General features: G+C 36.0%; 1 protein-coding gene across 1 annotated transcript in view; it reads left to right on the forward strand.

Annotated features, from left to right (window-relative positions):
- The window catches only part of LYST (lysosomal trafficking regulator), a 147,240-nt gene that overhangs the window by 13,745 nt on the left and 118,820 nt on the right, over positions 1-14,675 (forward strand). Inside the window, exons 2-8 of the mRNA XM_063082698.1 lie at positions 295-385; positions 2,886-4,953; positions 6,638-7,667; positions 8,760-8,921; positions 10,277-10,433; positions 11,774-12,000; positions 12,571-12,637. Coding sequence (XP_062938768.1) covers positions 295-385; positions 2,886-4,953; positions 6,638-7,667; positions 8,760-8,921; positions 10,277-10,433; positions 11,774-12,000; positions 12,571-12,637 — 3,802 coding nt within the window. The remainder of the gene's footprint in view (positions 1-294; positions 386-2,885; positions 4,954-6,637; positions 7,668-8,759; positions 8,922-10,276; positions 10,434-11,773; positions 12,001-12,570; positions 12,638-14,675) is intronic.

Genomic DNA, 14,675 nt, shown 5'->3' on the forward strand with positions numbered 1-14,675 from the left:
AGGAATTCTTGCAGTGTGCATGGTGGTAATAACAGCTATTCTGCGAAAGATAAGCAAGAATGTGCTAAATACCATCAAATACTTTTACATTCTTCTGTCATTGGAAAGGCTTATAAATTGAATGGTATTACAGCTTTAGTTGGATTTAAGATAGGTTAATCTAATTCTTAGCTTCTCAAATGCATCCTTTCAAGAAAAAGGGGGTTCTGGGGGGCCCAATGTAAGAAAAAAATATTAGGAACTAATGTATTTCATTCCCTTAGAACATGAAAGACTCTCTTGTTTCTGACTCAGGCATTGACATGCAGAGAAGAACTCCTGACTCTGCTTCTGTCGCTCCTTCCTCTGGTATGGAAGATACCTGTTCAAGAAGAAAAGGCAACAGGTATGTTTTTTCTGTATCGTATCACCGCGTTACCAAAATTTCACTGGAACAAAATCCCGCTGAAAAACTTCTTCTGTCTGAATGGTTTGTACAGCTTCACATTCCAAAAAGTAATATAATATTGTGATTTATTGTATACTTAATATGAGAAATTCTTTAGGCAAACACATTTTTTAATTTCTTTCAATAATACAAAAACCACAGTGCTTCTTAGGAGATTATGCAAATGTAATGGTGATTGGAAAACATATGAAGAAGCAGAACACTTACCAAAGGAGTAAACCTAGGTATACAACATTCCTTTCCCTGTTTTAAAGACTGCTTTCTATTACCAGTACTTTTGCAGTATTTGTTTTAGCTTAGTTTTTCTAATGTTGCTTTTGTTTGTTTATTTTTAAAATAGCCTTTATTTTTCAGAGAAGTTTTAGGTTCACAGCAAAATTGAATGGGAAGTACAGAGATATCCCATATACCCCCTGCTCCCACATGAGTACAACCTCCTCCACTATCAGCGTCCTGCACAGAGTGAACTTACATTGACATAACGTCACTCAAAGTCCACGGTTTATATTAGGTTTCATTCTTGGTGTTGTACATTCTGTAGGTTTTGACAATTGTATAATTACATGTATGGTTAAATTATGGTATAATTACCATGATAGTATCATAGAAAATAGTTTCACTGTCCTGAAAATTCTCTGTGCTCTGCCTATTCAACCCTCCCTTCCCCGGTAGCCCCTGACAACCACTGATCTTTTTATTGTTTCATAGGTTTACCTTTTCCAGAATGTTGTATAGTTGGAATCATACAGTATATGGCCTTCTCAGATTACCTTCTTTCACTTATGGAGTCAGTGGCTTTTTATTTTTTTTTAAACTTTAAAAAAATGTTTTTACTTGTACATATTTATGGGGTACGGTGTGTTGTTCCAATACATGCATATATTGTATAATGATCCGCTCAGGGTAGTTGCATATCTGTCACCTAAACATTTATCATTTCTTTAAAAGTAATATTAGATAAATTTACTTTTATTTAGATAAATTTGAAGTAATATTTTGTTTCAAGGCTAGGTAGTTATTACACCTAAGGTCAATAGATAATTTTAATATCTAATTTTTGAAAAATTATATATATCTACACATATTACATGAAACTTTAAATGTTTCAGTGGAGATGTTTCAGTTTTCTCCTTGACCATTTCTGGAATATGTGAATTATGAGATGTTTGAAGATTTCTCAGGTTAATAAAAAAAATCCTTCTATATTGTATTTTAATGTCATATGTGTATTTTTAGGAAATTTCTGATATGGGGCTGTTTAGGGAGTTATCTAAGCTAAGGTCTTGTAATATATAAGGTCTGGTAATATATATATGTTTTGCTTATTAGTTGATCACTAACTCTCTGCTCTTATTTCCATCTGAATGTGTATAATCACAAATTATTAATCACTTAAGAAATCTGATTAATGCTCTTTTGGGGAAGTTGTCTTCGTTACCTGCATCTTTTGCTTGAGTGGAATTTGTCAGACTCCTTTTAATTTCCCCTCTTTTCATCTGAGTTGTTTTCCTTCTCTTAATTAAAGCATACATCCTTAATTTACAGATTTTTATTTGTTCATTCTAAATTGCAACTATATTTTTTGTATAGATCTTATTACATATGCAAAGGAAAAGACTGATTTAACTATCTTTTTAGTTAGTAAGGCAGATTTAGTCATTTCCCCAAGAAACAGTTAATGACTGGTGTCCGCGTGCCAGGCCCTAGGCTCTAGGAACTAAGGGTGAAACAGTCATGTCTATACCTGGGTCCTGGCTCAGTGCGTGAGACACTTGAGAAATATTTAACCCCAGTCTTGGAGAACATTTGGTGTATAGTGTATGATTTTGAAATAATTTTGAAAAATCTTAAAGTTCTTAAGTTATATCAGGGCGATATAATATAATATACCCCTGGATCTTTTTTTTTTTTTTTTTTTTTGTCGTTTTTGTGACCGGCCGCACTGCGCTCAGCCAGTGAGCGCACCGGCCATCCCTATATAGGATCCGAACCCGCGGCGGGAGCGTTGCTGCGCTCCCAGCACTGCACTCTCCCGAGTGCCGCCACGGGGTTGGCCCTACCCCTGGATCTTAATTAGTGGCACTATTAGAAGGAATTTGTAAAATGACTTGAACAGCAGTCCTTAATACCAGATAATCTAGAGTCTCTTCTGTTGAAGTTAGAATGCAGTATATGGTTTTAAATAAGATTAACTTTCCTAATTCTGTTTTCCTTTGTTGTTTTCAAAATCAATTTGTATCCTTTGAAGTAATGCCACTTTGTGTTTAGAGTGAAAAGGGTTAATGTGGGAGGAAGTGACCCAGAGACAAACATAACTGAAGGAAATCAGCCCTGCAGCAAAAATATAGAGGATAAACTCCTAAAGTGGGTGATAAGTATGAAGGTCGTCACCTTCACAAATTGAGTTTAAAAACATCTTCTTTTTCCATTCCGTTAGATTTTAATCTGCCATTCTCAGCTGATATAATCCTGACCAAAGAAAAGAGCTCAATATCAGAAAGATCTACTCAGGAAAAATTATATTTAGAAGGAAATGCTGCATCCGGCCAGGTTTCTGCAAAAGTGAACGTTTTTCAAAAAAGCAGACGACAGCGTAAAACTGTGCATCGCTATTCTATAAGAGATGCAAGAAAGACACAGCTTTCCACCTCAGATCCCGAAGCCAATTCAGATGAAAAGAGCATGGCAATGAATAAGCGTAGAAGGCCTCATCTGCCAAGGCATTCTCTAGTACAGTCTCTTAAGGAAGACCTTGACCACTTGGGAACCAAAGAAGAACAGACTCCTCCTGATACCATGGCTTTGGTTAATTCCGGAGAGATTATTACAGGACAGGAGTCAAGCACTGATGTTTTAAGTGAGCCAGCTGCCTTGTCTGTTATCAGTAACATGAACAATTCTCCATTTGACTTATGTCATGTTTTGTTATCTTTATTGGAAAAAGTTTGTAAGTTTGACATTACCTTGAATCATAATTCTGCTCTAGCAGCCAGTGTAGTGCCCACACTGACTGAATTCCTAGCCGGCTTTGGAGACTGCTGTAATCTAAGTAACAACTTGGAGAGTCAAGTGGTTTCTGCAGGTTGGACTGAAGAACCCGTGGCTTTGATTCAACGGATGCTTTTTCGAACAGTGTTGCATCTTATGTCAGTAGATATTAGTACTGCAGAGATGATGCCAGAAAGTCTTAGAAAAAATTTAACTGAATTGCTTAGGGCAGCTTTAAAAATTAGAACTTGCCTAGAAAAGCAGCCTGACCCTTTTGCACCAAGACAAAAGAAAACACTACAGGAAGTTCAGGAAGGCTTTGTGTTTTCAAAGTATCATCATAGAGCCCTTCTTTTACCTGAGCTTCTGGAAGGAGTTTTACAGATCCTGATCTGTTGTCTTCAAAGTGCAGCTTCAAATCCCTTCTACCTCAGTCAAGCTATGGATTTGGTTCAAGAATTCATTCAGCATCATGGATTTAATTTATTTGAAACAGCAGTTCTTCAAATGGAATGGCTGGTTTTAAGAGATGGAGTTCCTCCTGAGGCCTCAGAACATTTGAAAGCCCTAATAAATAGTGTGATGAAAATAATGAGCACTGTCAAAAAAGTGAAATCAGAGCAACTTCATCATTCAGTGTGTACAAGAAAAAGGCACAGACGCTGTGAATATTCTCACTTTATGCACCATCACCGAGATCTCTCAGGGCTTCTGGTTTCAGCTTTTAAAAACCAAGTTTCCAAAAACCCATTTGAAGAGACTGCCGATGGAGATGTCTGTTATCCTGAGCGGTGCTGTTGTATCGCGGTGTGTGCGCATCAGTGCTTACGCTTGCTGCAGCAGGCTTCCTTGAGCAGCACTTGTGTCCAGATTCTGTCAGGTGTTCATAACGTCGGAATATGCTGTTGTATGGATCCCAGATCTGTAATCATTCCTTTGCTCCATGCTTTTAAGTTGCCAGCACTGAAAAATTTTCAGCAGCATATATTGAATATCCTTAATAAACTTATCCTGGATCAGTTAGGAGGGGCAGAGATATCACAAAAAATTAAAAAAGCAGCTTGCAATATTTGTACCGTTGACTCTGACCAACTAGCCAAATTAGAAGAGACACTGCAGGAAAACTCATGTGATGCTGCACCCTCCACAAGTTTACCCAGTCCTTCTTGTAGATTTCAAGGGATCCTGCCGAGCAGTGGATCTGAAGACTTGTTATGGAAATGGGATGCTTTAGAGGCTTATCAGAGCTTTGTTTTTGAAGAAGATAGATTATGTAGTATACAGATTGCAAATCACATTTGCAATTTAATCCAGAAAGGCAATGCAGTTGTTCAGTGGAAATTGTATAATTACATATTTAATCCTGTGCTCCAGAGAGGAGTTGAATTAGCATGTCATTGTCAACATCTACGCATTCCTTCAGCTCAAACTCATGCATGTAGCCATCATGACCAGTGTTTGTCCCAGGAAGTGCTTCAGATTTATTTAAAAACTCTGCCTGTCCTGCTTAAATCCAGGTTTGTATGTGTGAATATGTTTAGACATTTTTTTCTTATTGGAGGCTTTTGAATGTGATGAAGTGTATGCATTTGAACTTCTAAACCTAATATCTCCAGGGCCTTATCAGTAGTGTAACCATATTAACTCTTTACTCTTTCCTGGGTTTTAATTTTAGTTTATCAACAAAAAAGTTCCAATCCCATGTCATTTGTTTTAACCATTCATTCATTCATTCATTCATTCATTCATTCATTTTTACTGGGGGGTTTATAGAGGAGAGGATAGAGCCATTGATTTTAATTTCTCAGTGAAAAAGAAAAGCTTTAGATATGCTTCTAAGAAAAAAATGGATGCAACGCATATTCAAGAGCAGGGCAAGTTTAAATTAATTATTTTGTATTTGCTTGATAGAATATTATTAGCCATTAAAAATGTTTATAAAGATCATATTGGAACATGAGTAAGTGCTTATAATATTTTGAGTAAAATATACAAAATTTAAAATAACATTCACTTATTTACAACTATGTAAAATATGTACATACATAAAATGAGAATTATTTATTAAGGCAGTGGCATTAAGGGGATTAGGGGATTATTCTTTTTTTTAAATATCAAATTTACATTTATTCCCTAAGCAGGACATGTAGAAAAATTAGAATACAGATGAGTAAAAAGAAGAAAATTAAAATTGCCTATAATTCATCAGTGAATTTTCCAAATTTTGTGATTGTCAAGTCTGATACATTTAAAAAATAATTTTATAAATAAAGCTTGCTTCTGATAGGTAGACTGGCCTTTTGGATTAATGCATATACCATTTTAAAAACGTATAAAAAGTCTAACCTATCATTATTATCTTCATGTGTGGCATTTTTTGTCCATCTTAGTACACCTATTTTAAAACAAATATTGATGTTAAACCATTACCTTACAGTCTTTTTTTTTTTTTTTTTTAAATTTCTGACATTCTGACATTGTTTAAATGCAACTGACTTTGATTTAAAACTTTGTAACCCCTTGACCCATTGGGGACAACCTGGATCTTTGGAAAATAATGGCTGAGAATAACTGAGCTGCTTTATATTAGAGTTATTACTAGAATTCCAGTGATCAAGACACATGAGTCTCACCTGCGACAGAGCTAAAAACCTTCTTTAGTGTTTGTACCATTGACTCTGATCAGCCAAATCAGAAGAGACACTGCAGGGAAGCTCATGTGAGCTGAACCTTCTGAAGAAGAATCCCTGCAGCTTGGTTCTTTCCCTTTATGAGGTGCAGATTAAAAACAAGCAAAAAGTCCTAAGTGAACCATCAAATGAACAAACGTCTGCCTGCTGTCAGGGTGTCCGCTTCTAGTGCAGTGGAGGTTATAGCGTTTAGAATTTAGATAGAGTCTGCCATTTGGAGAAAAATATTCTGCCCTGAATAGCTTCACTTAATTTGGGATGCTTGTAATCTTTTCTTCTTAAGTACTGCTGGAGCCATATATACAATGTTTGAAGAAGGATGTAAGCGTAGTTAAAAGTAACTTAAGGTCCTGGTCATATCTAAGAACTTAAGCCAGATAATCAATAAATCAAACTGGGTAGTGTTAGTATATACCACATGCAGCAGTGACATATCATGTATTATATGTACCTATTTCTAAATGATATTTCTATATGTAGAATCTTCTATACTTTTTTTTTTCTTTCACAGGGTAATAAGAGACTTGTTTTTAAGTTGTAATGGAGTAAATCAAATAATCGAATTGAATTACTTAGATGGTATTCGAAGTCATTCCCTAAAAGCATTTGAAACTCTGATCATCAGCCTAGGGGAACAACAGAAAGATGCCTCAACTCCAGTTATTGATGGGATAGACACTGAGCAGAAGGAGTTGTCATCCGTAGATGTAGGTACTTCATTTCCTAACCAGCAAGCTTACTCCGATTCTCCTCAGAGTCTCAGCAAATTTTATGCAGGCCTCAGAGAAGCTTATCCAAAGAAACGGAAGATCATCAATCATGATATTCATATCAATACGATAAACCTATTCCTTTGTGTGGCATTTTTATGTGTCAGTAAAGAAGCAGAGTCTGATAGGGACTCGGCGAATGATTCAGAAGATACTTCTGGCTATGACAGTACAGCCAGTGAGCCTTTAAGTCATATGCTGCCATGTTTATCTCTTGAGAGCCTTGTCCTGCCTTCTGCTGAACATATGCACCAAGCAGCAGACATTTGGTCTATGTGTCATTGGATCTACATGTTGAGTTCGGTCTTCCAAAAACAGTTTTACAGGCTTGGTGGCTTCCGAGTGTGCCATAAATTAATATTTATGATAATACAGAGATTATTCAGAAGTCACAAAGAGAAGCAAGGAGAAAAGGAGGGAGATACAAATGTAAGTGAAAACCAAGATTCAAACAGAGTTTCTCAACCCGAAATAACTCTGAAGGAAGATTTATTATCTTTGACTGTAAAAAGTGACCCCACACCATCAGAACTGCGTAGTCTAAAACAGAGTGCTGACAGTTTAAGTAAGTTAGAGACACAGCACATTTCTTCTGTAAATGTGGAGCACATCTCAGCTACTGAAGCTAATCCTGAGGAAGCAAAAATATTTACGAGTCATGAAAGTGAGACTGCACTTCAGAGCATACGACTTCTAGAAGCCCTTCTGGCCATTTGTCTTCATAGTGCCAGAACTAGTCAACAAAAGGTGGAACTGGAGTTACCTAATCAGGTAATACCTCATCCTTAGTCCAGATCTTGTGTAATATACATATATTTAAAGTTCTAACTCAATACTATTGTCATTTGGTTTTTCCAAAGATTTTACCTTTTAAGAAGCTCCTATGTGCTTAGCACAGTACCAGATACTGTGGATGACACAAGGGAGCCCACGACCCACTTCTCACTGTACATTGAGTGTCAGATGAGTAATAACAGTTCACAGTCTCGGTGTGATGATGCTGGCACCCTGCCCAGATCCCTTTACCATCCAAGCTGGTGTACCCCTCTGCCATCTGCCATGTCTGCACCCTTCCTCCAAGGATTGCCCTTGGCCTAGATGTGCCTGAGAAGGGCGCTTGTATCATTGCCAGTGGCCGATGGATGTGGCTCTGGGGAGTTGGGACAATCTCTGTGGTGCAGTTCAGGCTCCAGAACTTCCCAGGGAATGAGGCTTGGGCTAGACTCCTCCTGAAACCATATCTGTGTCTGGATTCTTCCCCTGACCTCTTCTGCTTCCCTCATGCCCTTTCAAGTCTTCTCCTGATAGCACTTCTCAACACAAGAGGCATCTAGGGACTTTGGAATGTGGCCTTACTGACTCAGTCCTACCTGTTCAGTCAGCGAACAGGCTCTTCCTACTCCAGGTCCAGCCTCTTCCTACTCCAGGTCCAGCCTCTTCCTACTCCAGGTCCAGCCTCTTCCTACTCCAGGTCCAGCCTCTATTACCTCCACCTCCTGTCTGAACAGCACTGATGCTTCCACATTGCACACAACTCAGCCCCACACTCTCTAACACAGTGTGCAAAACCCTCCGCAGGCTTGCTTTTATTTCTTTGCTTAGCTTCATTTTCTGCCATCCCTCACCATGCTGCAATCAAAACAAAATATGATGAGTAAAATATTTGATAAATAAAAATGTGATTAATTTTAACATTAAGATGTTTGTATAGGAGCTCGATATTTATAGTCATTTTACTTTCATATCAACTGCAAGTAAATGGACTAGCTCTCTGCTTAAGTAAATATTAATCTATCATTTATCACCATTTAGTTTTTTTACAGCATGTTATTAATAATCTTAGTCTCTTTTATTTTACTTTAGAACTTGTCTGTGGAAAATATATTGTTTGAAATGAGGGACCATCTTTCCCAGTCAAAGGTTATTGAAACAGAATTAGCAAAGCCTTTATTTGATGCCCTGCTTCGAGTTGCCCTGGGGAATCATTCAGCAGATTTTGAGCATACTGATGCTGTGATGGAGAAGGTATGAATAACATACAGTTGTGTTATTTGGGTATGACCAGCAGAAACACGGGGTGGCGGGGGCCCTTGGACACTGATGAGTGTGCTTAGAACATGTGGACCAGGATCTGGTCAGGTGAGCTCAAGGGGTCACACCTCCATCATCTGGGATGGATAGTATTTCATCACTGCCTTACCACATAAAAAACATGAGAGCAGTATGATATGCTTTTCTTCCTCTAATCTAGAAGTTTACTGAGAATTACTCCCAGGTAAGACAAATGTATTTTTTGATTTGGTAAGTCTTACCTATAACTGATAGTTTATTAAATGATAATTCAGGGATATCTGGTCCTCTACTGCTGCAGCTAATATTTCCAGAACTCTCTACTCACTTTAATTTTAAATCATTCAACATAAAAATGGCTAGTACTCACGTAGAAAACAGCAATCACAGTGTTTCAGTTGTTTGTGTTAACGCGTTTTTCTAAAAGAACTATGACTTTGTAGTGCATATTTAATTCATTTCCCTCTCCTTTCGTGGTTCTTTTACCTTTAGTTAATTGTCACCTGTCCTTTATCTCTTTTATCTTTTAACTTCTTTGTCTAGCCATATATACGATGTTTTATAATCTTTTGCCATCAGGTTTTATGTTACTGTTTGCTATAATTGAAAAACTTACTGGAATAGCTATTAAGCAATTGGTTAACTGCAAAATGTTAAAGTACTTATTTATTCTATTCTTTATTGATGTTGCAGTGATTAAGTAGTCAGAGCTTCTTTAAGTGAAAATGGTTTTTAAAGTGAAGGTATTACTAGCATTTTTATAAGAAAAGGAAAATTTCTTGCCACAAAGTGTTACACAGGAAGTTAATGCTGGCATTCTTGATTTCTGAGATGTTTTTATGTTTTCAGTTGCATTCTGAAATGTCTCCTGTAGTTATCTAATTTATGAAACATTCTATCTATAAAAATCCTTATAAAAAACCTTTTCCCATTAATAAATATGTAGAAATAATATATATTTATTCATGTTATATGAAATATAATTACACCTCATTGTGGTTTCTAGTCATTTTCTATTGTGTAACTAGAATGAAATTTCTTAAATAGATTTCTTTTTCAGTAAAACTGAAATGAGCTATAGCTTACTCTGTTAGAAACCGCCTTTTTTTGAGGTGTTAAATTGTCTGAGTGTTTCTGGGAAATTTTGCTGAGTGAATTTCATAGTTTATAATGTTTAATACTGATTACTATGATTTTTTCCTTCAAGAAAATATTGAAACTGTCCTTAAAATGGCTTTTGAGTAATAACTATTCTATTACTGAAAATGAACAAATATTACTTTTGCCTTTAAATTACACTGATCTTACAGAGTCATCAATCTGAGGAGGAATTGTCATCCCAGCCTGGGGATTTTTCTGAAGAAACTGAGGATTCCCAGTGTTGTAGTTTTAAACTTTTGGTGGAAGAAGAAGGCTATGAAGCAGACGGTGAAAGCAGTCCTGAGGACAGCGAAACCCAGGATGACGGTAAAATACCACTGGAGCACCCGTGATCGGGTCTGCAAGTCAGGTTGTTAACTGGCAGCATGGTTCATAACGACGCCACTTCAGGATGTTGTGTGCCTTACAGTTCAAAAAGTACATTGTATTATCTCTTGACCTTCTCAACAAATTCTGGCATTCGTATGCGTGGTAATAAGATATATCTTGTTGTCACGAACATTGACCGAGTGCCTGAGAATACAGGATGAATGATAAAGTCCCTGCTTACATATGTGTTCTAGTGGGAAAGACAGACAATACATATCAGAAATAAATCATATGAAGAAAATAAAACTGGGTGATATAAATACAAGGATACCTCAAAACATTCACATAAAGATTCATATTATCTTTTAATTCTATTTTTCAGGGAATGTTTTGAAGTACCCTTGTAGTAATTGGGTGGAGGGAAGTCCTCTCTGAAGTGGTGATGTTTACATAGAGAGGCCTAAATAACAAAGAGCTAGCCAGACAAATACTGGCAGGAAGAGCATTTCAGGCAGTTTGTTATAAAGAATAATATAAGAAATGCCGACATCTTTTTATGACATACAAGGATGCTGTAGCATAGATTTCTTCCTAGTTCACCACAGCCCAACTTGTCCTCAGGACAGTTTTATCATAGCACAGGTATGATTTTATAACCTTAGGACAGGTTTTATCATAGTACAGGCCTGATTTTATAATGGTTGATTTCCTCCTTTTTTGTGTTTGCTGACTAGATCTCAATTTAAATAATTCTGATCTAGGTAAAAATTTATAAATTTCTTAACTGTATGAACATTTTTCTGAGAATTCAGCAGTCTCTTTTAAGATCATGTCAGTTAAATTTTTCAAAATGCAATATTCAATAAGACAGTGTCTTTTTCTCACTTAGGAAGAAGACAAAGTTTAGAATTTATTCAACCAATAACCAAGCCTACTATTTTCACAGAGAGATGGGCAGGCAAATTGAATTACCCTGCGATTTAGATATTTTGGGGTCAGAAAGTTTGGGTAGTTTTTTTGTTTTGTTTTGTTTTTTGTATCAGAGGGATGTGTTAAATCTGTACCACATGTCTATAGAAATTCTTGTTGCTACTATATGTAGTTCTATTGACGATTAAAGTTACTTTTAAGACTACTCATTAATCTTCAAAGTATCCATAAGACTTGATTATTCAGGATTCAGGATACACGTCATAATCAAAAGTCACGTTGTCTGAAGAGGTTTTGTGAGCATCTTCTAAACAGCACTTTTGCCACTAAATCTTCTAAATGATGAATAAGGTTTGAAATATTCAGTGTTTAGGAATAAAAATAATCTTTTCTCTTTCCCTTTTCAGGAGTCAACTTAAAGCCTGAAACAGAGGGTTTCAGTGCATCAAGTGGTCCAGGTGACTTACTTGAAAACCTCACCCAAGGGGAAATAATATATCCTGAAATTTGTATGCTGGAATTAAATTTGCTTTCTGCTAGTAAAGCCAAACTTGATGTGCTTGCCCACGTATTTGAGAGTTTTCTGAAAATTATCAGGCAGAATGAAAAGAATGTTTTTCTGCTCATTCAGCAGGTAAAAGATGCATTTAGTTAAACATGATCAATATTTATCAGACTCATGCCCCAATACCTGTCTCCTTATTTATAACCTGACCTATCTGAAAATTATTTGAAATGCTTACTTATCTTTTGAAATACCTTTGGTATGTTTTTTCCTACAAGTGGTATTGTAATCCCATAGTTCTCTAAAGTAGTGTAAAAAATTAATGTTGTCATTGGCTAGCCAGTAATGAATCCTCATATATTTCAGAGAATGTGTAATATTTTTTAGATTGTGTTTAATTTTAATATATGCTAATCATTTTGAAAAATCAGAAAATTTGAAAAACAGTATAAAAAGAAAATGAAAATTATGTATACTCTTACACATAGCGTTCTTTCCAGTCATTTTTAAATACATAAATACTGTGTGTGTAAAATATATAAGAATATGTGTGTGTGTGCGCGCACACACGCGTGCGCGCACACACACACACACACACACACACAACCCCATCAGGTAATTTATTGCAACGTCACAGTTGCTTCATGCTTCTGTGAAGTAAGAAATTTAATTTCTTGTCTTTTGTTTTTTAATCTTCAGGGAACTGTGAAAACTCTTTTAGGAGGGTTCTTGAGTATTTTAACACAGGCTGATTCTGAATTTCAAGGTGAGTTGAAACAGTTTTAAACAATAGCTTTGAAATTATTTTATGTGCTAAGTGAAGAGTTGATAATAATGGCCTTCACTGGCATAGTGCTCTGTGATTTCAAAAGTATCTTTGTATGCATCATCTCATTTGTTCCTCAGATCCACCCAGTGAAATAGACATAGTATAAGTATCTTTATAGAGGGGAAAATCTAGATTCCAACTGATGAGTTGTTCAGTCATCTACCTGCACATAGAAGTGGCATGTGGTAGACCGTAACCCTGTCTACACACTATGTTGCTGCTGTGTGTGATATTGACTGAGTGACTACTCGCTGTTTAGAACTTCCTCAGACATTTGAGAAATTCATAAGGAATGTATAATATGATTTTTAATTTCAAGAAACCTAAATTTTAGTTGGAGAATTAAAGCTACCATACACAAAATGCTATTTTGGGATTTGTTTGATGTTTCCTCGTGATTAAATTCAGGTTATACATTTTTGGCAGGAACACTCAGAAGTGATGTTGGGTCCTTCTGGGTGCATCATATCAAGGAATTCATGATATTCTAGATCTTATTACTGGTGATGTTAACTTTGATCACATGGTTAAGGTGTTGTATGCTAGGTTTCTTCATTGTAAAGTTATTACTTCTTTTAATTGGTAAGTATCTTATGGGGAGATAATTTCAGACTATGTAGATATCCTTTTTTGCAATGATAATAATGCTGCTATGAACATTCATGAACAGGTTTTTGTGTGAACATACGTTTTCATTTTTCATGGGTCATTTTTTTGGAGTCCTATGGTATCCTGTGTTTAACCATTTAAGGATTTGACAGACTGTTTTCCAAAATTGCTGCACCATTTTACGTTCCCACCATCGCTTTATGAGGTTCTAATTTCTTCACATTCTTGCCAACACTTTTATTAGATGTCTTTTTCATTATATCCCTCCTAGTTGATGTGAAGTGGTATCTGTTGTGGTTTTGATTTGTATTTCCCTGAAAGCTAATAATGTTAAGCATATTTTCCTACATCTTAGTCTGTTTTGTACTGCTACAACAGAATATTACAGACTGTATAATTTATAAGGAATAGAAATTTGTTTTTCCATAGTTCTGGACTCTAGAAGTCCAAGATCAAGGTGCCAGAATGTGTTGGGGGCCTTCATGCTATGTCATCCCATGGCAGAAGGCAGAAGGGCAAAGAGGCAAAAGCTGGCCAAATACGCCCTTTATGGTGGCATTAATCCCACCCAGGAGGGCTGAACCCTCATGCTAACCCAGTCGCTTCCCTAAGGTACCACCTCCTAACACCACAAAGCCAAAGAAATATCAACGTGAGTTTTGGAGGGGACAGACATTTAAACCGTAGCAATATGCTTATTGGTTATTTGTATATCTTCTTTGGATTTCTTTAGAGAAATAACTATCCAAATTCTTTACCCATTTTTAAATTGGATGATTTGTGTTTTTATTAGAGTAGTAAGTTTTTTATATATTCTAGATGCAAGTATCTTATCAGATACATGACTTGCAAATATTTTCTCCCATTCTTTGGGTTGTCTTTTCACTTTCTTAATGGTTTACATTAAAACACAAATTTTTTTATTTTGATGAAGTCTAATATACCTGTTTTTGCATTTGCTGCTTTGTTTTTAGTGTCATGTATAGGAAGACTTAATCCAAGGTCACAAAGATTTATTATTTTCTAAAATAATTTTCTCCTCTCTATACTCTTTGCTCTCTTTTCTCTTACATTCTGATTGTAATCTTGGGCCTTCTGGACTGATCTTGCATGTGTCTTAACTTTCCTCTCGTATTGTTTACTTCTCTTTCTGTGCTATATTCTGGGAGATTTCTTCAATTCTATTCCAATCTTTTATTCAATTTCTTATTTTGGTAATTATATTTTAATATCTAAGAGCTCTTTGCTGTCTGTCTTCTGCTTATTTCTTTTTCATATAAGGATATAATATCTTCTCGTACATATCTGGATATAGTAATGAACTTTTTCTTTTTTTAAGCTCAGCTGTAATGAATATTTTAGAAAG

This window comes from Cynocephalus volans, chromosome 18, assembly GCF_027409185.1.
Source record: "Cynocephalus volans isolate mCynVol1 chromosome 18, mCynVol1.pri, whole genome shotgun sequence".
Classification (NCBI taxonomy): Eukaryota; Metazoa; Chordata; class Mammalia; order Dermoptera; family Cynocephalidae; genus Cynocephalus; species Cynocephalus volans.